Below are 24,292 nucleotides of genomic sequence, written 5' to 3' on the forward strand. Positions count from 1 at the left end.
CGATAAATCTCAAACATGGAAATATGGTTTAACAATAGGAATCTATGCACTGTTTGCGTCATTAAGGAACTTTATCAGAAAGGATGTAGAATGTCTCTACAAACATTAAGAAGACTAAATTAATTATAATATTACAATGCTTTACAATGTTTTGGAATACACCCACCCATACTCACACAAACACACACACAACAATCACGTACATATTGTTACACACATGCACACACACACTCCTTCACAAATGCAGTGGTTGTAGGTAGTGGTAGCTACACTACCTACAACCACTGCATTTGTGAAGGAGTGTGTGCTGAGCTGGAACCTGGCTGACTGGTGGTAGCAGAGGTCTGACCCTCCCATCACCAAACACAGGGCCCTGTGGTCCTGCTCTGCTGGCCAGGCTGTCAGCCCCACGTGGGGGCCCCCCCTCCACAGGAGCCAGCCTAGCATAAGAATGGATGGAGTTATCCCTGCTTGTTGACAAGTTCAACACACCATCCCCCCCATCTCTCCCGATCTCTCTCTTTGTCCTGCATCCTATCCCGCCGTCTCGCTCTCTTCCGCTCAGCTTTCTTTTTCTTTTTCCTCCCTCTCTCTCTTTGTGTCGCTATTTCTTGCTCTGCCTCCCAACCACTCTCCGTCTCTTTTCATATGTATCTCTCTCCTGTTCTCTCTCTCTCTATATGTTCCTGAAGAGTGAAGCACCTATTGACTCCCCCTCGACGCTACGCTTTCTGCCTCTCTTCCACTCCTGTCCTGCTCTCGTCTGTATTTGATCTGTGAATTAGTCATAGTGAGGCTCTGTTGTCTGAGGTTCCCCACTGTTCCAGTCTTTCCTTCAGCAGAACGGACATCAGAGATTTTCTGTTTTATCCGTATAACATTGGGAAACACTGTGTTGCTGATGTTTTTCCCTTTTTCATCTCACACACACTTTTTTTTCCGCCGATACCAAAGGCTTTTATATCACTGTTCAGACAAATCTTGTCTGAACAGTGATGCATAACGGATGCATACCGGATAACAATAAAAGGGTTGTGCCTCCCTGTCTCTGTCAGGCTCTCTTTATTGTGTCATCCCTGACTATTGATGTATTTCAATGTATGACAGAGTTCATATTTTATATCAAAATGGTCAAATAAAATCAATCAATCAATCAATAAATCTCTCCTTCTCTCTCTGTCTCTCTCTTTCTACAGGCGGTTGCAACAGACCCATATCCTGTGAAGTTGCTGTATGACAAGTCACATGACCAGATCTGGGTGCTCACATGGGGGGACATGCAGAAGACCTACCCTACTTTACAGGTAGGGGTACATCCCTTTTTGTTGTTGTGTTTATTACTTCAACACAAATAATTCCAAAGCTATATCCATATTGCCTTGATCTTCAGGTCTTATCCCGAGCACAGCCGCCTGGGGCGTTTACTCGCACTCAGTACTAGATAGTAGTAATCCATTTTCAATGCGGCCTTTACCTCTCGTCCCGCTGGGCCTGAGTACCGGAGCTTGTTGTGTTTACCTGTAAACTGTGTGCTGTGCGATGCATGGAGGGGGGCGGGGCTGGCGGAGGGGGAGTGATCAAGCAAGCAAATTAAGAGTTATCAGCCTGTAGCGGCGGCCGATAAATGGAAGCTCTCACAGTCGTTCTGTCTGATGGGCCGGCCCGTCTAATCCCCTGCACGTTGTGGCGTGTCCACGGCGGCGGCGCGAAACAGCCCAATTCACGGCTGCGGCGGTTTGGCTACGGGCCGTCCCCTCGGCGCCCAGCGTTGCTGTATTCCTCACAAATGAGGAATGATCACAGGTGTGGCGGTGTTTAATCAGCTCCAGGGAACGGGCGAGGGTGAGCAGGTTGCAGGAGAGAATAGAAAGAGCTAAGGTCCCCTCTATGCCTTTGGGAAAGGTATGATGATGAAGGTACCGTCTCTAGGGCTGTGTGTGTGTGTGTGTGTGTGTGTGTGTGTGTGTGCGTGTGTGTGTGTGTGTGTGTGTGTGTGTGTGTGTGTGTGTGTGTGTGTGTGTGTGTGTGTGTGTGTGTGTGTGTGTGTGCATTTATTTGTGCGTAAATGTGTTTGTGTGCGTGCGGGCGTGCGTGTGTGTTTGTTCGGTGGAAAGCCCCCTCCGAGGAGACGTGTGGCGAGGAATCCCATTGTGATCCTTCCTGCGAGAGACAAACATGTTTATTGTTCCGCCCGGCCCCACGTGGGAACCAGTGTGCCCATTCTGGTCGCTGGGAGGTGTTTTGTTGTCGTGTCTGAATTGTATGGGGATAGACGGCGGCCGTCTCTAATGGGGATTCAGAGAGGAGGATTCACTCTCCACCCGGGCGGCTTTTGTTTTGGTCTCTGTGTGCTGTGTTTTAATAAGACTTAAATGATCGCCTTTCTCTCCGTCCTGTTGTTTCCCGGGGGCCGCTTGAGGGGCCACTTGTGGTTAGGACGCAGCCAGGCTGTGCACGTCTCCCTCATACTGTACCGGCAAATGGTTCTGGAGCGCTGGTTTAACAATGGTGCCATGCAGTGTTTACATCTGTCAGACTCTAATGTGTCGTAATATCTTATGATAATCACACACTGTGTGGTTATGCAGTCTTTGGTTTTATATTATTGTTCAATGAAGTGTTCAAACAGAAGGTATCCTCTACTGCAGTGACACACTCTGAGCACAGCATTACAAAGCATCAAAACCGTGGGCTTGTGGTGGTATTCTTGAATACCAGTACTATTTATACAAATGCAGTAGAATAACATAGTACAATTGGCCAAAAGTGATAATTCAATGCACGGAAAGACACACTTCCATCAAACAAAATGTATCATTAATTTAATTAATAATTCATAGTTATTAATGAATTATTATCAATTAATAATAATTGCATGAGCACAACTCTAGTTGACTCATAGCATATGTGTTTCTTGCACATGATGAACCAAGTCCGTTTGTCCATCCAATGGCTTTATGACTTCTTTGCCGATCTTGGTGTGATGGTTGCATCAAAATCGCAAAAATCTCTTTTTTTTTACATTTTGACCTTAAATAACATAATAATATAATAATATATTTATATATATATATATATATATATATTTTTGAAAACTGAGCTCAAAGTATATTTACTATAACTTTTTGAGTATAATTTCATCCCCAAGTCATTTTGTGTGGAATATTGCAGGGTAGGCGGAGAGATGACATCTTCCATGTAGAAACTGATCACTAAGGTATCAAAACAAGTGACCCCTTTCTACCTGTCTCTCACAACACGGCTCTCATTCTCAAAGCTGTCCATGTGAATTATTTTAATAATAACTGGCTACCGTTTTTGGTATGAACGAGGGCAAAAACAATCCAAAGCTAGTGTCTTTGAGATTTTCCTGGCGGTACAGGACTGTGAGGCAGGAGGGGGAGTAGCGAGGGCGATGGGTGTAGTAACTAGCTGCTGAGCAGATTCTATTCACGGTCTCAACAGAAAAATCAAACTAAATTATTATTACACATTTCTGTGTTCTTTAAATGAAAGTCCTTTCAGGATGATTTTTACTCTCAGAATTCTAGTACATAACGTTGTGGCAGTTTCAGTAAACCTAAAGATTTTTTTACATGGTAATATGTCTTATATGATTGTCAACATAATATTACATAATACATAATACATAATACTCGTCATTTAGATAACTGTTAATGGACATTCTCCAAACACAGTTAGCATTATTTTCGGGAAGTCGAAGTGGCTTTTAGTTTACTCCTCAACGTCACGCCAAAGGGACACCTGCAGCGTTGTGTTTCTGGCTGTGTGATGCTCTGTCTGAGCAGCGGTTCTTCTTGATTTTGATTTGGTTTGGTTGAACTGGCAATCTAGAATGTTTATTTCGTCCATCAGAATCTGTGGTACATCGATTCTGTTATATTCAAGACTATTACACTTATTTAGAATAAAACTTGGTCCAGTCATGATATGATAGTCTAGTCATGTTTAAGAAATGTTAAAATACACTTAGTTTATATGTCAATGTATAATAACACATAAACAAACAAAAAAATGATCATGCGTTTGAATTAGTTAGACCAATAATATATACAAATTCATGGGAATTTGATTATGGCCACACACACACACACACACACACACACACACACACACACACACACACACACACACACACACACACACACACACACACACACACACACACACACACACACACACACCCCTCGCAATGGGTCTCATAGAATGACCTAAAGGCCTTGGACAGTGACATGATGTGTGCAGAGCCACACTGAAGTGTGTGTCAACAACTCTTAGCAAGGCTCCTAGCTAAAATGGCCAGCTCCACCTTGTATTAAAAACAATCTCATGTCTGCATGACACGAGAGGTGCTTTCATTGTGGTCCTCTCCTGGCGCGCCCACGGCTTAATAGCGTTTTTTATCAGAGCAGAGGCTGAGACACATTTCATCAGCTGCTGTCAAGGGCTATCAATGTTTACCTGCTCAAGACCATTTGGAGGAATCACAGGCTGACTAGTATGGGCTGTTGAATGTTTGGCTATGAGCTTTCAACCGGCCACCGCTTGGCACCTGACTGTCGTACTTATGTGTAAGAGTGCCCTTGAGCCTGGAGATATGGTGAACTGGTCATTGTGACCGTAAGTATCACAAAGTAAAATAAAATACAAAGTTTTGTGTTGATTATCTTGGTGAGTGGATTTTATTGACGATCGTCACTGGTCTTATAGAATATAGAACACACTAAGAAAAGTATCAATTTTAATGTGCTTTTATGTTTCACCCTTTGCCAAATATTTGTGTCATGTTGCATTATGGGTAAAAATAAATCATCCCTTGATTCTTTTGTTTGGGTGATTGGTGTGTGTGGGTGTTAGCTGGCCCTTTCTGCTCTTTCTTTTGGCTACTTGTTGGAGCCTGTGAATCCATGTGGCCTTTCAGTGTCTTCCGTCTTCAGCTTCGTGCGTTTGCTCCGTCTTCATAATGTCTGCAGGTAATCCCCCAGGCCAGTGTTGGAGAAGTTCACAAGGCCATCCGCACAACCTTCCAGCGAGTCAGTGACTTCTTCATCCCCCCCACCAACCTCATCATCACACACGTCAGGTACAAGACACATATGCACGCACGCACGCACACAAGCCCGCATACGCACACGCACACAAATAACACTTTCCTCACCATCATTATCGCAACTGTCACTCTGAACTGAAAGAGTAAAGAGCAAATGAGCATTTTAATGAGAAGCCGATGAGAATTAATCACCCACCCTGAAAGTGGAGAGGCTATTAACCTTCTCCTTGAACTCTTGCCACCTCAGGTTCGCCTTCCTCTTCCTCAAAAACGAACCTGCGGTGCATAAGATTGACCTGGAGACCCTGCACCGAGTCAAGACCATCAGCCTGAAGAACTACAGCTGCATGCCAGTGAGCATGGCCTACACCCATCTGAGTGGCTTCTACTTCGTCCAATGCCAGAGCAGGAGTCACCTCCAAGCCCCGCCCCAGCTCCTCCTGGACAGCGTAACGGACACTGTGATAGGTCCGAACAGAAACATCACGGGCCAGCCCTACGTCTCCCCGGACGGCCGCTACATCGTGACCCCCGACCCCCGAAGCTCCAAGCTGGTGGTCCAGACTGTGTCCTTCACAGGGGAGCTGGCCGTGAGCCAGGAGCTGGACAGCCCCGCCGGCGTCTCGGATGTAGTCTTCCAGCCCTCCTTCACGGAGTCAAACCAGTACTCGGTGGTGGCCGCCTCGGGCTCCGGCACAGATCTGCTATTCTCCCATCTGTGGTCGGAGGGCCACAGCCAGGTCCTCAGGGGCCTGAAGGAGCCTGTGCGCTCCCAGGCCTGGCCCTGGGGAGGTCCCAACAGGCCGCTGGTCGCCAGTGGACTGTTCGGACAGTACCTGGTGACGCCGTCCACCGAGTCCCTCTTTGTCCTGGACGGGAAACAGAGCTCGCTGCACTGCGAGGTGTCAGACATCAAGAGGGGGAACACAATCGTCTGGGTCGGGGAGGTATGAGGAGGAAGGAGGAAGGAGTTGGAAGGAGTTAACGGACGGTGAGGAGAAGGGCACAGAGGCTGAAACAAGTGACAAGAGATAGAATTATATCAGGCCTAAATTCTAATTAGGATTTATTTGGACTCAAACCTGGAACTGAGCGACGGGGGAATGTTTGGGTCCATTGTAACAAAAGGTATACTTAAAGAAAATAGTAATATATATAAATATAAAAATACCTGTTGTGATATTTTTATTGGGAGAGTGTCAATGCCGTTCAGTGCAAGAGTGATCTATGTGCACTTAACTATAACAGAGTTGTACATTAATTGCACTTCCTTCCGTGTTATCACAGCAAATAGGTACCCAACGAAGGTTTATCAATGAACTATGCACAATGCTCACTTTTTAGAGTACAGCGTTTGTTTGTTTGTTTGTTTTTTCTGTTTTTTGATCGTCTCAATGATGTTTGTCCTTTTCACTCGTGGCACCTATAGTCACCTCCGGTCGTCTCTCCCTCTGTCGGCTTGTAGTGTATGCGTGTTCTCAGTCGGTTTAAATGTAACTGTATACGTCCATCCGTTCTCACTGCGCGTGACTTCTTGGTCATTGTATGCTAGTCTATGCTCCTTGTCAAAGCCTTCAGTCTCCCTTTTAACCAGTGCAGGTTGGCTTTTTCTTAACACATTTGTGGTTTTGCATCTTATTTCAGTATCGCTCCAATGCATCGATTTCGTTGAAGCATTAGTCACGACTATGAATTATTTAAGATTAAGGATGACCAGATTGACGAGATATTCTGAGGACTGGATGGAGATTGTGATGGCTTTCCGATCATGCTTTATATTTCTAAATATATTTTGAAGACGCATCTACTTCAACAATGGGAAATTATCGTTTGTTTCTTGTGAGAGATAAAATTGAAGAAAATCAAATCAAATTCAGTCATAATGCTGAAATTCGCTTAGAATTTGCTTAAAGAAAGACACACGTCATCTTATTTAACTAAATAAAAATATATAAACACAGAATTCCTAGCCAATAGTGTGAATGCACATTTCTAAAAGGTTGCCAGTGGACAATAGAAGCACAGTTGAATTTAACTGCGGCCATCACTTTTGTTAAAATGTATTATTATTAGTTGATTAGATAATAATAAATTGTGTCTGACAGATAAAAACCCATTCCCCCCACGGCACAATCAACCAAAGTTTTTTGTCTCACCAAATTAATTCAGTCTGGCAAGAGAATCGAATGCTTTCAAAAAGTAATGGCTGCTGTGGAAAGGTGCCATAGTTCAGGTTTAAATAGCTTCTCTCATTCACCCAATGCAAATGAGAGGGCAGTCCTGGTTTTAACATAAACGATAATAGGGAAAGGTAATGACATACAAATGCTCAAGTCCTCTCAAAATTTAATCAGGTTTGGAAGAACAAAGAACTGAAAGAGAAATACATCAAATAATGGAACCTGCTACTTTTTAGGAACATTTTAAAGCTCTGTGGCACATGTCTAAATTCACCTTTAGTAAAAAATGAAAAGAGTATTAAAGATTTATGAAGCCTGGCTAGATGGACTAAGATATGGCGGGGAAATAATTTGATTTCCTTGCAATACTAAATAGTAACCCCAGTGGGGAGTGATTGTGTGTGTGGATCGTGTTTCTCATGCGTTGGCTCCCAGTAACTGTAACGTGGCCCTGGAGGTCAGAGAGCTTTGTCTCCATATAAGTAGCTGTGCCTGTGGCCCCTCATGTGTAGGGTAGAACGTAATCTGTGTAAGAGAAGAAAAAACATGTGTTAGTACACACCAGGGTGGAAAAAGAAAAATGTCCCTTGTTCCTGTATGTGGTTTTAGGTTATTTGCTGCTGATAAGGCTGAAAACCATTTTTGACACTAAAACCCTATTGGATGATTTTTTATTTTTCAGTAGGCAAAGACTTGAATGGTTTTGATAATGTTTGGCCCACTGTTGCACTGAGAGAATTGATCACCAATCACAAGCATTTCACATGAAATTTGCAAAAAATTGCAAATGAGTTACGCAAAAGCATTACTATAAGCATAACTTTATTGACACACACATTTTTCCCCATTCTATCCATGTTTTTTTCTTGATGAACTGCTATTTCTGCCCAACTGTTCCCAGTTTAGTCCAAGAGGTGCATGAAACAAAGAGAAAACAAGAGCTTTGACACAATGACTATGCTCATCCCTTTTTCTGTATCCCACTACGTCGCTCACACACATTTGCTTGTGGAAAACCCCCTCAGAAAATAACAAAAAAACAACACACATTTCATGTCTTCTTCTCAGTGACCCCAAACTCTTCTGTTAAGGATCATTGCTTTGGTATACGGTTGATTAGAGCCAAGGCTAGCAAGGAACAAAGAAAACGGCCGCTAATATTACTAGCGAGTTGGCCAGCTCACGTCTTGTTCCGTTTGTTTGAATCCACCCTTTGATGTCACATTACTATGTCCATAACCTCTCCTGTGGCCCCCAGTACGGGGCCCCTGGAGCTAAACCGCTCAGTGTGATAGACACTGATAGGTCCCACTGTTGTAGATAACATTGTTCTTGTTTAGAACACCTTCTGACATGATAAACCTATTGTACAGTTTTCTTTATGCATTTTTTTTGTGTGTGTTCTGGTTTATGAAGGAATTGTTTTGTAAAAAATTATTATGAAAAAAAATCTAATAAAATATATTGTAAAAATCACTTTTGCTGTGTCCTGCTTGTTGATTTTCTGAATATTAGGATTAACGTTTAGGTGATTTGAAGAAAGATGTTTTCCTTCCTTTACCTCAGTTTATTAATAATAAATTATTTGGTACACATACATACCAAGAAATGTATAATATAAATCAATGGTTACCTTTAGTATATATCCAATAAATCCAAATTCCATCCAATCTTTGTGGGAAGGCCACTGGAACTGGGCCCCATGGCACCCTACTCTGAGCTCTACATGACCTTCGCAATAAGTAAATAATTTGAGCCAAGTCATCACTATCCACCAACCCCACCCTTTTAAATGCCCCCACCCTCCTCCCCCCCTTGAGTGGCTGTCACATGGCCTCTATCCCGTGGACGGGCCCTGCCATCGACCGACCTGTCACTCCTGTATAAGGTAATGTTATCTATTGTCCTTCGGTGTTCAACACACACTGCCAATCCATTCCTATTATTCAACAATGCCTTGACAAGGGACGCTGTCAATAGTCTTCTTCCATCGTTGTCTGAGGATACACAAAGAGTCAAGCAACAGTTTCCAGAGGCCAGACAGCAGCGATAAAGGAGAGTCCAATTACACACACACACCATTACTGTCACTTTGACATGATGTTGTCTGGTGTTTTTGCTGATTCAAAGCATATGGTGTGAGACAGAGAGAAAGCAAGCTTTGCATTTTTTGTGGCTTATCTTGTACTCGAAGAACAGAGAAGAACACAGGGAAAGGTGTTTCTCATATAAAACGGATATGATTGAGAATCAGTAGTCAATGGAATAATTTTGACTTAGTTCAGTTTTGGCATTGAAAGCGTTGTAGTCCGGTTTCAGTGCCAAATGATCCCTGCTGGCGAGGGAAACATTGTTCCTGGGTGTTCCTTTTAGGTATAGAGCTTAGTATGCTTATGGTTAGGGTCAGTACTGACATCACAGAGAGGGGGCGGTGTTGAGGTGCTCATTAGCGGTAAATGGGAACAGCTGGGTCTGCAGGTAAGTCTCAGGAAGTGAGACTCTGGGTGGGTGAGTCTCTGGAGGTGGCTCTCTGCAGGTGAGACTGAGTTTATGGGATTAACACAGACGATGCACGGTTTCTGTCAAGACACTTCTATGAGGGAACTTTTGGTTGTAAATACACAGGGAAACTGAATCAGAATCAGAATCAGCTTTAATGGCCAAGTAAGTTCACATACATGGAATTTGACTTGGTAGGTGTTTCTCAGACAGGTAAACATATACAATGTAGACACAAAGCAAACATAAGTCAATATATATATATATATATGTAACATGGTGTAATATTGTAGTGACTACATTATGTGTTCCTGTTCCCCTCTTACTGGGAGTGATCTAGTGGGAGGGAACGGGTTACGAGACACGGGGTCTATAGGGACGGTTTATGCTGTTGCACTCGTTGTTCTACCATGCACTGAGAATGATTGGTATGTTGTAGTTTTTCAATTAAAACTTAAACTTGTTGTTACGTCGCCTACGTCCTCCTTTTCCTCCGGCACTACACTGGTGCCCCCGACGAACAAATATGAGCACCTCAAGGCCCTGCTCCTGGAGACATTTGAGCTGTCCACCGCGGAGAGGGTGCGCCGCTTGTTTGACATGTCAGACTTGGGGGACGAGAGGCCCTCTGCACGTATGGAGAGGATGCTGAACCTGCTCGGTACAGAAGACCCCATGATCGTCTTCACAGAACTGTTCATGCGCACACTGCCAGCTCAGGTCAGGATGGCGCTGGCCAACACCACCATCGTGGGACCCCGCGCCCTGGCCAAGGAGGCGGACCGATTCGTCTTGGCCATGCCTCAACGGTCCCCCGACCTGCTTGCTCCCGCGGCTGCCCCGCCTCCGGACCGTCGCAAGAGAGCGAAGGATGACGCCGGACCCTCTGGCCAGCAGGGTAACGCTGCGGGCCATTGTTTCTACCACGCCACTTTTGGCACCAAGGCCAAACGGTGCCGCTCGCCCTGCACCTTTGGCCCGACGGGAAACGGCAGGGCCAGTGCTCGGTAGTAGCCCTGAGCGCTGGTGTCACCAACAGGCTGCTCTTCATACAAGACACCGTCTCCGGTCGCAGGTTCCTTTGTGACACAGGTGCCCAGTGGAGCATCATTCCGTCAGGGAGATCGGAGGTGGCGAAGTGAGAGCACGGTCCACAGTTGGTGGGTGCGGACGGCACGCCTATCCGTGCCTATGGCACTAGAGCGGTGGACGTGTGCTTCGGTGGACAACGCTTTACCTGGGATTTTGTCGTTGCAGCTGTCACATTTCCCCTCCTGGGCGCGGATTTTCTGTGAGCCCATAACCTGTTAGTGGACGTGGGGAACAGGCGCCTGGTCAACTCACAGACTTTCGCTTCCTTTGCCTGTACGCAGGGGGAGGCGGTCTACAGCGGGTTGTCCAACACGCTCGCCGAAAGCGACCAGTACCTTCAGCTGCTCGCTGAATTCCCTGACCTTACTAAACCCACCTTCTCCGCGCCCACGGTGAAGCACGGAGTGGAACACCACATCGAGACCAATGGGCCTCCCCTCCACGCCAGGGCCAGGCGCCTCAACCCGGAGAAGCTATCCGTCGCCAGGGCGGAGTTTGCGCACATGGAGCAGGTGGGCATCGTTCGGCGCTCAAACAGCCCCTGGGCGTCCCCCCTGCACATCGTCCCTAAGCCAGACGGTGGGTGGCGCCCATGTGGGGACTACCGCCGCCTCAATGACGCGTCCAAGCCTGACCGCTACCCGGTCCCGCATATTCAGGATTTTGCAGCGCACCTGGCAGGCAAACGCGTCTTCTCCAAGGTGGACCTGGTGCGGGGGTACCATCAGGTGCCGGTGCACCCAGAGGATGTCCCTAAGACGGCCGTCGTCACCCCCTTCGGTCTCTTCGAGTTTCTTCGGATGCCCTTCGGCCTGAGGAACGCTGCGCAGACCTTCCAACGCCTCATGCACTCAGTGCTCCAAGACCTGCCCTTCCTCTTCGTCTACTTGGATGACATCCTCGTCGCGAGCACCATGGAAGAGGAGCACCTGTCCCACCTCCGGACCCTCTTCACGCGGCTCAGCCAACACGGGCTGATTGTCAATCCGGCGAAGTGTGAGTTCGGGCGGGACACCCTTGACTTTCTCGGGCACCAGGTCTCCGCGCAGGGTGTGACCCCCCTCCCCTCGAAGGTGGAAGCGGTTGCAGCCTTCCCACGCCCCTGCACAGTCAGCGAGCTCAAGGGGTTCATCGGGATGGTGACCTTCTACTATCGCTTCCTCCACCACATAGCTCACATCCTGCGACCGCTGTACGAGGCTCAGAAGGGCAAGACTCTGAAGCAACCGGTCGACTGGACGGCAGAACGTGTCAAGGCCTTCCAGGACACCAAGGCGGCCCTGGCCCACGCGGCCATGTTGGCCCACCCCTCGCCCTCTGCGCCCACTGCTCTCACCACGGACGCATCAGACTTTGCCGTGGGGGCGGTGTACGAGCAGTGGGTTGGGGATGCCTGGCAGCCGCTCGCATTCTTCAGCCGCCAGCTGTCTCCCAGAGAGCGCAGGTACAGCACCTTCGACAGTGAGCTCCTCGGGCTGTGGCTCGCGGTCAGACACTTCCGTTTTTTGCTGGAAGGCCGCGAGTTTACGGCCTACGTGGACCACAAGCCGCTCACACACGTCATGTCCAAGACGGCGGAGCCGTGGTCCGACCGCCAGCAGCGCCAACTCGCCTACATTTCCGAGTTCACCACGGACATCCAGCACGTGGCTGGGAAGTCCAATGTGGTTGCGGATTGTCTCTCCAGGGCAGTGGTCGGTGCGGTCCAGCTGGACTTGGACTACTCCCGCATGGCTGTGGATCAGGCCGCCGACCCCTCCATCCAAGCTCTAAAGTCATCGGACACTGGGTTGAGCCTGGAGGAGGTGCTCTTCAGTGATGCGGGGGCCACGCTCCTGTGCGACGTTTCCACGGGGCAGCCAAGACCTGTAGTCCCCGCCAACTGGAGACGCCCTGTCTTCGACGCGGTTCACGGCTTATCGCACCCGGGAAGGAAACCGTCCTCACGGCTGGTGTCAGGGAAGTTCGTCTGGCACGGGCTCAAGAGGGATGTGAGGGCCTGGGTCGACACTTGCACTGCCTGCCAGCGTGCCAAGGTGCATCGCCATGTCAAGGCCCCCCTGGTACGGTTCTCGGTGCCAGAGCGGAGGTTCGACCATGTCAACGTGGACCTGGTGGGTCCCCTGCCCCCCTCGCACGGCTTCACCTACCTCTTTACCATGGTCGACAGGACGACACGCTGGCCGGAGGCAGTCCCACTCTCCTCAACGACAGCCCCCGACCTGGCCCGGGCGTTCATCGCGGTGTGGGTCTCCCGCTACGGCACTCCTGCTGATCTCTCCTCTGACCGTGGCCCGCAGTTTACTTCTGAGCTGTGGGCGGCGGTGGCGGAGAATCTGGGGGTCAAGCTACACCACACCACCGCCTACCACCCGCAGGCTAACGGACTTGTTGAGCGCTTTCATCGCTCCATGAAGGCCGCCCTTCGAGCCGTCCTCACGGACGGCAACTGGCTCGACAAGCTGCCGTGGGTCATGCTGGGGCTCAGGACAGCGCCCAAGGAGGACCTCCAGTCATCGTCGGCCGAGCTGGTGTTCGGACAACCGCTAAGGGTCCCGGGTGACTTCATCCCCAAGTCAACGGAGCCCTGGTCCGCCTCCGCTCAGCGCGCCTCCCTCCTGGACGGCGCCAAGGCCTTCGCCCCGGTCCCGACCACGCAGCAATGGCGTCCCTGCTTCGCGGGTGCCCCCGGAGCTGCAGTCGGCGGGTTATGTTTTCATTCGCCACGACGGCCACAGGACGCCGCTGCGACCTCCCTATGACGGACCCTTTCGTGTCGTCGAGGCAGGAGCCAAGAACTTCGGTGTTAACGTGGGTGGTAAGCCTGAGTGTGTGTCTGTCGATCGCCTCAAACCGGCTCACTTGGACCTTGAACTGCCCCCAGACTTGGCCATCCCGCCACGAAGGGGCCGTCCGCCCGTCCTGCACCCCCTGCCACGCCGTGGCCGTCCCCCCCTCCAAACCCTACGACCCCCCACGGCTTGCGGCCCTCCGGTCGTCGCTGCCCCCCGCCCCGCTCAACAGGGGGATGTGATGGACGAAAAAAAAAATAATACACAACGCAGACTCAGCCGGTCACATATACATATATATATATATATATATATATATATATATATACACACAAATATAGACTCAAGGCTGCATACTATAAATTGGGACAAATAGACAATACAAATGGCAAATACAAACAGACACATAAGTTATGGTCTTATATACAATATACATATGTAATATGCAATACGGTCTTATATACAATTATACATAAATCTTTCAACAGAATGTAGAGAATATGAGAATATGAATATAATATAATATGTATGTACAGAATGAATGAACAATAATTTGTGCGGGAGAGGAACGACAGGGATTCAAAGCGCAGGCTGGTCACCTGGAGACGAGGTGCCGGTGCGGCGTGTCACGGAGAGAGCTGTTCACCTACGGTGGGTGTGGACCTGCGGTGAGTACCTCGCAGCTAACCCCCCCTAGAAAGGTAAGACTGCACTCACCCAGGGAAAGTTTAGGAACATACCTCCAGTTCCAGACATTAGGTCACGGGCTGTCCACCCAGATAAATAATGAGTGTGGTAGGTCAGCGCGTAAACACTGGGTGACATGGTGAACGCACGGGGCGTAGCCACACACATTTTTAATCCTACTATGGCCACGCCAATATCCGGAAAAGACACGCCCGCCTCTATTTCTGATTGGTCCGTCATACATGCTTTTTCTGGCTTGATATTAGCTGCTATGCTTAAGACTAGGTTTAGGGGTTATGGTTAGGGTTAGGTTTAGGGGTTAGGGTTAGGTTTAGGGGTTATGGTTAGGGTTAAGGGTTAGGGTCCGGGATGCTAATCTTTTTTTTGTAGGACGGTAGGGGCAAGTACGGCCTTTTTTGCCTCTGATTGGTTGGAAGGGCTCTCTTCCGATTGGTTATGGCACGGGGCAGGCTGTCGGCTAGTCTACCAGCAACAGAAGTAAACTGTGGTGTATTTACTACAATTGACTGACTGCGGCTTCATTCATCTGTGGAAAAAATACTATCATGCCTTTACTTTGGTAATAATTTGGACATAATAGTTTCATTAAATAGTTTCTGTTAAGTGGGATGCAAGTTAGGACCAACACATCTCTCATCACCTCAGGGAGCCTTAATGGACTCTGTGTTGACTGTTCTGTTAATTGTACTGCTGTTATAAGCCTATTTGCTGGTTGGGAAAACGTGGAGCCTAATTGTTAGAGGTTGTCGTCAATGTTATTCCACTGCAGTGTACAATAGTCGTGTTACATTTCTCGCTGCTTTCAAGATCCCTCTGTGTATTTGTGTGACCTGCACTGCACACAGCTGGGCAAAATCGTGCCGTTTTATTCAATGCATAACTCTGCTCATGTACTCTTTAATAGGACGCACTTATCACTGTTGGATTGAGTTAGTTTACTTCTGTTGGTGGTAGACTAGCCAACAGCCTGGCCTGTGCCATAACCAATCGGAGGAGAGCCCTTCTAACCAATCAGAGGCGACAAAGGCGGTACGTGCCCCTACGTACCATCCTACGAAAAAAAGATTTGCGTCTGGGACTGGCCGACCCCCACCAACGCCAGCGAGCTGCGCAGCTTCCGGGCCTGGCGGGGTACTACCGCCGGGTCATGGTGGTGGGTTAAGTCCTGGCCAGTTTTACTGTTGTGTGTGTTGAAACAAAGGCAGCTCTCGTAGTCATGCGGTGTAAAGGGCACGAGGGTTGTATGACACTTAAAACCTGGGCTCCCGTCTGGTTCTTCCTCTGCCGTCGCCACAGTATTGAACAGTAATGTCAGATAAACAGTGCTTGTGATGATCTCTGATTCATCTTTTTGAATCTTTTGACACTGAGGAGGAAGTCTTTTCATGCCTAGATATTTTAACGGTTTTAATGTCCGTTTGTATTATTGCTTTTGTACCCGGAGGTGAATCGTCAAACAAGTAAAACAAGCAAAACGATGTATTGCAAAGAAATCCCTTGATAGACTTGTGGATACGCATGTTTCACTCTTACTACTTAAAAAATGTTCTTGTTCAGAGTTATGGAGAAGAATTCAGTTCCATAGTGTAGGTTCAATAAATTCTATGGACTTAAAGGGAAGATGATTTTTTTATAGATGAATCACTTGAATAATATAAATGTGAAACCCCTAACCATCTGCTCAGCAGTCCCATATGACGGAAACAAGATGCTCATGATGGCTTCATTATAACAGTTATCTTCCCACTGGGGCACCAGTTATAACACACAAAAAAAGCACACTGATGCACTGTGGAATAAATGTGTAGATCATTTTTCCTAGAAAATAAATCCAATTGGAGGGGATGTAAGAAGAATTGGGTTGTGGGTAATTTGAACAAAGAAGTGGTTGGTCTGTTTTCGGTATTACATTGGATACACAGAGAGAGAGAGAGAGAGAGAGAGAGAGAGAGAGAGAGAGAGAGAGAGAGAGAGAGAGAGAGAGAGAGAGAGAGAGAGAGAGAGAGAGAGAGAGAGAGAGAGAGAGAGAGAGAGAGAGAGAGAGAGGACTACCTCATATCTTAGAGTGGAATGAAAAATGAGGCAAAGATCCACCTCATGACATTTTAGGAACACGCACACAGATATCAATTCCATTATGTAAGTGCACTTGAGATGGTGATACAGGTCTTGAGTATTAATCATCTGCAACATGCTTAAGTTATATCACATGTTGCTCTGTTGAGGATACGATTAAACATCCACTTCAACTTTATCTGTATCCTACCATGAATACATAATTCAGAGTTGTAAGTAAAGTAAGTAAATACTGTATGTTGCCTAGGTAACACTTTCAATACGTAAATGCAAACAAATAATACTACTAAAATTTTATGAAGAAAATCATAATGAATGTGCCATAAGTGAGTGTAACTGAACTGAAAATGAAACCCTGTTTTGAGTTGGTGTTGATTGTGACTCAGGAGATGAATGTGGGAGCTTCTATTGCGATTCGATTTGGGAGGGACAGTACACATACAAGTCTTTCGGGAATATGCATTCATTCTTAACTTGAGGAATAGGCTTGTCAAGTTTACTCTGCTTGGTGTGGCATCTCATTAGTGATATACCGGCATTTGTCTTCCCTGAGCCCCAGACGTGGATGAAAAGGTTTTCCTTACCAGCACCTTGTCAGTAATACATTGTCAAAATAAAACATGCCAAAAAGAAACAATGATGTATACTTACACGTCAGTTTCTCTCTGTGGTATGGATCTGTCGCTGGGACAAACTAGCATTGCATACGTGTCGTTAACGACGTGCCACTCATATACCGGACGTGAGGGGTGTCATATGAAGAAGAATGTATTGCATGATATACTCATAACTCAACAGGAAAGACAGAAATTCTGTATTTCGGTTGGAATTGATTTTAAATGCGTGACAGAGAAAGTAGAGACGCATTAGGCCTCCGACTGGAGTTGAATTGAGTTTGGCAAAAACGTTGCACCTTTGAATCTAGGCAGAGTTAAAACCCTTTTCTCTTCCATATGAGAGCTGAGTGTTGTTTATGAGCCAGTGGCTTGGAGTTTTACACTTCTCCCTTCAGGGAGGTAGACAAGCTGTCAAATCTGAAGAAAAACTGCCTTTTGCCTGTGTTCATGTTAACAACAGGGATTTTCTGCTCCTTGCCAACTGTTCCGTTTGTCAAGAAATATTATGATAGTTTTAAAATAATTTACGCAATTAAAAATAAAATATTGAGCACATACTCTTTGCTGTGTTTGTGAATGCAAAGAATATATACAACAAAGGCTCTATCAACGAGGAGGCAGCTCCTCGTATATAAATATATATATATATATATACACTATTTTAAAAGCTATGGGGTTAGGTGTATTGTGCAATGATTCCTATGGTAGACCGATGGCCTTAGGATCTTCTGAACCTTTAGACTGTTATTGTGTATATCCTACATGTAACCCAGAAGGAACAAAGGGTTTCTTTATACATGTTTGATAGTGCAGTTAGTCCCACTCACTTTGATATGTGTGAGAATGAATGGGGGTTCTCTGGAGCTAAATGCTATATAATGAGAATCTCAGTCTAGTTCAGCTGTGCTTGAGATATTAGTGTAGCATAACATTTCCAGACCAATTCGCAAATGTGCAATAGTCTGGAATCTCTCATTTCATCTTTGATTTCCAAGAGGCGTAATCATGGGTCATAGCCCAAAATGCCTCTGGACGCAATTGGATGGACCTACAACCAATAAGAGCAACAGAACGTGTGCCACATCAGCGGCAGCCACCTTGGTTGTTCCCCAAAATGCCTATGCAATGCTCCCAGACCTGGCCCGACCCAGGCCAGGTCTGGTGGATATCTGTTTGAACAGGAGGAGGTAGACGCATAGACCAAAGCATATAAAACACGGGCTTGCAGATTCTTCTGGTTCTCTGGCTACTAATTGTAACTATAACACAATCGGGTTATTAGGAATACATAATATTTTCCAATACACAATTGATGGATGAGATATTACCTCCTTTTTAGAGCAGTTGCAGTAGCACTGAGGCTACGGGACATGGGAAGCAGCTGCCAGCAATGCTTATCTTAAAGTTGTCAAAGATTCACTCAGAATGGTGTTTTGGAGATTTAAATATTACATTATACCACCAGGTGTGAGTGTGATTAGCCGTTACAAATTCTGCCTCTTCTGACATCACAAGTGGGTGTGTCCACCTAGATGTATGATGGATAGATGAACAACGTTTGCTACAGTCCACTGGGTAGGCTGGTAGAATGATCTATCCGTCATACAGCTAGGTGGACACACCCACTTGTGATGTCAGAAGAGGCAGATTTTCAAAACGGCTTGCAACTGCTAATCACACTCACACCTGAGGGGTATTCCATCAACCAAGCTAAGCGTAAAGCCAGGCTTATTTCGCTTAGCCTGGCTTCTTTCAGCTAGAGTTGCGTTCCATTAACGTGACTTAAGGGAATCTCTGCTAAGTAACCATGGCAACTTATCTGACCAAACTAACCTGGTCGGTAGCAGGTTAACTGTCAGGCTAACTTGAGCGGTGTTTCAGAGAAATCTATCTGTCAGCAACAATTGTACCATCAGAAGGTTCCGCCAAGTCTAGTCCTCATGATTTTGTCATAAATGTACATATATGAAGTACAAACAGCGTATATTTTCACTAAGGGTCAATATTAAATGATGCAAATGAAATAATTCAATGAATTGCTATCTATTGTTACCGTGGCTATTTTTTCAACACATTTTTATACAAATCTATGTATTATAGCGTCAGGAATCAGCGGTTGGGTGAATGGTCTAGCACTTGTGATACGCGTCCAAAGTATTTCATAGTGTTCTTGGCGTTGGCTTCATTTTGTAATTCCCTTTATTAATTGTATTAATTCCCTAATTAAGAATATTCAAAGAAATGGAAAATAAATGACATGAAAAGTTTTTTGATTTCTCTAGTAATCCTTCCTATATTACTAATTGCGTGGGGATTGAACCCCGGACGACCGGGTGCAAGTCTGACATGTTAACTCTCCCTGATTACAAATCTATGGTCAATATTAAATTTAAATATGTTACGCTTAATACTACTTATGCATTCAACAGATTGGCGATTTTTTTGCCAGGTGGCCTCCCTGTTTTTATTAATGGTTACGGTGTTCTCTTTTTGCTTTCCTTTCAGCTTCTGTTCGCCTCTGGAAAAGATCCCGCTCGGTCCTTTTCGGACATATGATCCATGATTCGACATTCACGGTTCTGGGCTGGTTACATATCTCGTGAACGCGCATAATCCAGGATAACGTTAGCCTGGCTTGAACAAACCTGAACAAACCTGAGCAAGGCACGGCTGAACTGCGTTGATGGAACGTAGACTTCAAGTAGAAGTTGGCGCTAGTTCTAACTGGGCTTAATCAACTAAGCACCACTTTCGTTAGCGACTTTGATGGAATACCCCTCTGGTGGCATGTCATGGCACCTTTTAAATGACACATTACTAGGAATTGTAAGTGTAACAAAGTCCATGCTACACGCCACCTAGGTGGCTGCCACTCCTCATAGGAGACTTCTATTGGGCTCCTCCAGACAAAGGACACAGGCTGGTGGTGAGGAAAGAAGAAGTTTTATTGTAAAGGTTTGTTGAAAATGATAGATGGCCTGATGTTGCTGGCCTGTCGCGGATAAACACGTTAAGGTAGAGAAGGCCGAAGGTTGAAACGATAAAGACTTTATATCACTTGCAACAAGTAACAACAAAACCTGAGTTGGTTTGCAAAGAACTGCAAAGAACAAAGTACTGTTCTGGAATCAAGCTTCAGGTTATCCAAAATGTGTGGATCCCTCCTACATGCACTGACCAATCACAACACTCTATGCATAGGGGTTAGAAATGAGGCACCTCCCGTGTCCCCCTCCCCAGGTCCCCATTAACTGAACATGCACTTATCCTCCTCCGGATTCTCACTAGATTACAACATTAAGAATTGACATCTTAAACATTAGTTATATCAAAACTCTTGATTAAAATCCACTCGTCACCTTATTCATTTAACTGATATAAAACAGACATACTAAACCACATCACTGGCATGAGGTAGTTTACATGTGTGACAAACACTATCGTGAGTAAAGCAGCCATGTAAAAATCAGGAAGGAAACCAAACCCCATACTACATATGTGGGTTAACATAAATGTGACATGCATGAGCACAACGATAATCACTTCTACTCAGACAATAAGCATGCATTCAAACAATTGACAACAAAACCACTATGTGATTATGGAATACATTCATAAGGCAGGCCATGTTTGACCCTAACTGTAGTATTATCTAGTTAACCATAACATATAAGTCAGTATAAGTAAAGGGAGAGAGAGAATGCAGGGGGCTCCTTTCTTCCTTTTGGAGGTCATAAAGCCCTCCCCGTCTCCTCCTCTCAGGATGACATGGGCCAGATATAAAAAGGTTTACAGGTTTGATGCAGCCAACTTTGATTCAGCCTTAACATGTGGAACGAATGAAAGTGGTACCCTGATAAAGCCCACCCCGTCTTTTCCTGTCAGGATGAGATGAGCCAGGTGTCCACAAGTTTCCACCGCCCCGTGATGCTTTGCGCGAATTGTAGGCTTCACTACCGGTCACTACGAAATCGATGTAAACAATCGCCGTCTGTCATTCATTCATTACAATGTGGGAACTCGATTTCAACCAATTATTTCATTTTTTCCAGTTGTAAGTACATCCTCGAATGGCACTCACGTTTCCCCAGTAACCACCACAGGCAAGTAGACAAGAGGGGTATTCCATCAAAGTCGCTAACGAAAACGGCGTTTAGTTGATTAAGCCCGGTCTATGAGGAGTACAGCATATAATAACTCAAAAAGGGAACACTGTAACCATTAATGGAAACAGGGAGGCTGCCTGGCAAAAAAATCGGTGATTTGTTGAATGCATAAATAGTATTAAGCATAACATATTTTAATTTAATATTGACAATGGATTTGAAAGCAGGGAGATAGTCTCCACGCAATTAGTAATATAGGAAGGATTACTAGAGAAATCAAATAACTTTTCATGCCATTTATTTTCCATTTCTTTGAATATTCTTAATTAGGGAATTAATAAAATTAATAAAGGGAATTACAAAATGAAGCCAACGCCAAGAATACTATGAAATACTCCGGACGCGAACTCGGGTCGCGCCTATCACAAGCCAAGTGCTAGACCTAGCCACTGATTCCTGATTATGCGATAATACATAAATTTGTGTAAAAATGTGTTGAAAAAATAGCCACAGTAATAATAGATAGCAATTCATTGAATTATTTCATTTGCATCATTTAATCTTAGACCCTTAGTGAAAATATACGCTGTTTGTACTTCATATATGCACATTTATGACAAAATTGTGAGGACTAGGCTTAGCGGAACCTTCTGATGGTACAATTGTTGCTGACAGATAGATTTCTCTGAAACACCGCTCAAGTTAGCCTGACAGTTAACCTGCTCCCGACCAGGTTAGTTTGGTCGGATAAATTGCCATGGTTACTTACTGCGGAGATTCCCTTAAGTCACGTTCATGGAACGTAACTCTAGCTGAAAGAAGCCCAGCTAAGCGAAATAAGCCCGGCTTTGCGCTTAGCCTGGTTGATGGAATACCCCTAAGGTCCATCTCAGAGGGCTGTTAGGTGGTGCAATGAGTGTCACGTGGACGTCCCTCTGAATGAAGTCCTTTGTTGTGCTTTTTTTCACACTGATTTCATTCATGCAGGAAAGCTAATGCTTATACTTCCTTTGAACCTCAAATGAAATTTCTCCCATATTGAATGTTGAATCTAGGACAACTCTCCCTGAGTGTCTTCTTCTTCTTCTTCTGTAGAGTTTTATGGCAGTTTACAATCAGAGTGTATTACCGCCATCCACTGGACTGAGGTGCAGTTCATCTCCCTGAGTGTGTGTGGTGATTGCTGGTTTAACCTGTTGCACATTGATTACTCAATGTGCAACTGGTGTGCAGCCTCCCCAGCCTCAGAGTCCAATCAGACTGACTAGGGCCAGGTGAGGCTGCTTAAATCAGCCATCATCCACACACATGCTCCCACGGTAAGCTCTTGCTCATATCACAGTATTACAAAATGAATCATGGTGCCGTTTTAATGAATGAAGTCCTACTCATCTGCCTCCGGCCTTCTCGTAATTGGAGACTTAACAACCGCCTAGCTGATGAAATATTTTTAAATCACGTCCCTTCTCCAACAATTTTCTCTTGATACGAATGCCTCTCATTCAATCTCCCATTCAACCCTTTTCAGAACTTTGAAACCTATCTTCTTGGGCAAATAAATGAATACTCGGCAAGGACAAAGAAAGCAGGAGATTCACGACGATTTGCGACTACATACAGATTATAACATTTTTCCCAGACAAAGCAACATACTTGCCTTACATACTACTGCTTGGAGAGGACAAAGGAAAGGAAGACGGTTGCACTTGTTTATATGGATGTGCGGGTTTAAAGCTCTGTTCTATGAAACATCTGTTCTATGCTCTATCCCGTCCCGATCACGTTACAAACAGTGAATTGACACCCGTCCCGCGGGACTCCCGAAAAATTGTCACCCTCTAGGACGGATCACATGGAAGTCAACCCCTTCAAGCAGTACTACAACAACTTATGTAGATCTGAATGTGATGATAATTTCTCACAAATCAACCTACTCCATCTTTTCCTTCCTTATGACAAGCTGAATTAACCAGACCAAACAGGCTTCATCTTAATTGAGGCACTCCAGCCTAAACCTCAGAAGGCTTTTCAACATTGTGTGTTCCCATTCTTCCTTCTCTCGGAATGGTTGCATCGCTCTATGCTGAAAGAGCGTTTGACAGAAGAATGGCAACATTAGAACATGTCCTTAATACGGCACTGTCTTAAAGGACACATGAGAGGTTAGAAATCCCACTAGATAAGGAGGTCTAAAATAGCAGCGGTTTGAGGCAGCAGAGGCTCCTTCCCATTTATCTTTGTTAAATAAAAATAAAAAAATTCTTACAAAATGTTAAATATATATTTTTTCTACTCATTGTATTCATTTAAATTAATGTATGTGCTTTCTTTATTGCCTTATTTTTTAAATTTGTATCTATATAATTATCCTTACACCTCAGTGAAAAATAAATCCATGTGAAGATCTGGACCTAAGGGAACAATCGGGGCTGGTAAAGCAAACGCTTTACATAGTTGTCTGACTATATTTTCATGAGCGCTTTCACCTCCTGATTGCACCACGTCTGACCGTGAATCATTTTAAGTGAGGATAAGTGTGTAACTGAATAGCTGAATACATTTATTTCCCGTTTGCGGCATTAATGTACATTCAACCCACGATTGATTGTTATTTGGTTCACTAATGTTGGGCCGGATCACGTTCACACCCAAAGCCACCAGAACCAGAGCTCACTTGGGATTGGATTGGGATTGGGAACGGTGTCATTGTGGTGTCCTCTCAGGTGAAGGCCCAGTGTGGTGGGCAATGTCAGGGGTGGTTTCTTTAACAGAGATGGCAGGCAGATAGATGTCTTTACTTCAGTCTGGCCAACAGTGCAGCACGCAACCAAAAGGCAGATGAGGACAGGATTAGAGCCAATTATTGGACCCTTACAGCAAGCCTGATGAAACAAGAGGTTCTGACAGCACAATTTTCTGCCAGCACACTCCTGCTCTTGAATTAAACGTTTTGGTCGTATTATACGTCCATGAAATGTTCACGAGTGCTCATCTAGCAAAGCAGAGGAGTGGCGGCTGGGTTTGAAGACATCTCAGCTGTTCTGTTAACGTGTGTAACCTTAATAATTTTCAATTACTTATGCAATCAAACCATGAACAAACATGCGTTGTTCAATTCTTTACCCAAAACGAAAACTACATACAGTAGTTT

The 24,292-nt window shown here is 45.5% G+C and overlaps 1 protein-coding gene across 1 annotated transcript in view; it reads left to right on the forward strand.

Moving 5' to 3' along the window:
- The window catches only part of fstl4 (follistatin-like 4), a gene marked incomplete at both ends in the record, with an annotated part of 139,274 nt that extends 133,250 nt beyond the window's left edge, over window positions 1–6,024 (forward strand). Inside the window, 3 exons of the mRNA XM_084474204.1 lie at window positions 1,197–1,304; window positions 4,995–5,104; window positions 5,319–6,024. Coding sequence (XP_084330330.1) covers window positions 1,197–1,304; window positions 4,995–5,104; window positions 5,319–6,024 — 924 coding nt within the window. The remainder of the gene's footprint in view (window positions 1–1,196; window positions 1,305–4,994; window positions 5,105–5,318) is intronic.
- Window positions 6,025–24,292: the final 18,268 nt, after the last annotated feature.

Source organism: Micromesistius poutassou (assembly GCF_964030765.1).
Source record: "Micromesistius poutassou genome assembly, chromosome: 10".
Classification (NCBI taxonomy): Eukaryota; Metazoa; Chordata; class Actinopteri; order Gadiformes; family Gadidae; genus Micromesistius; species Micromesistius poutassou.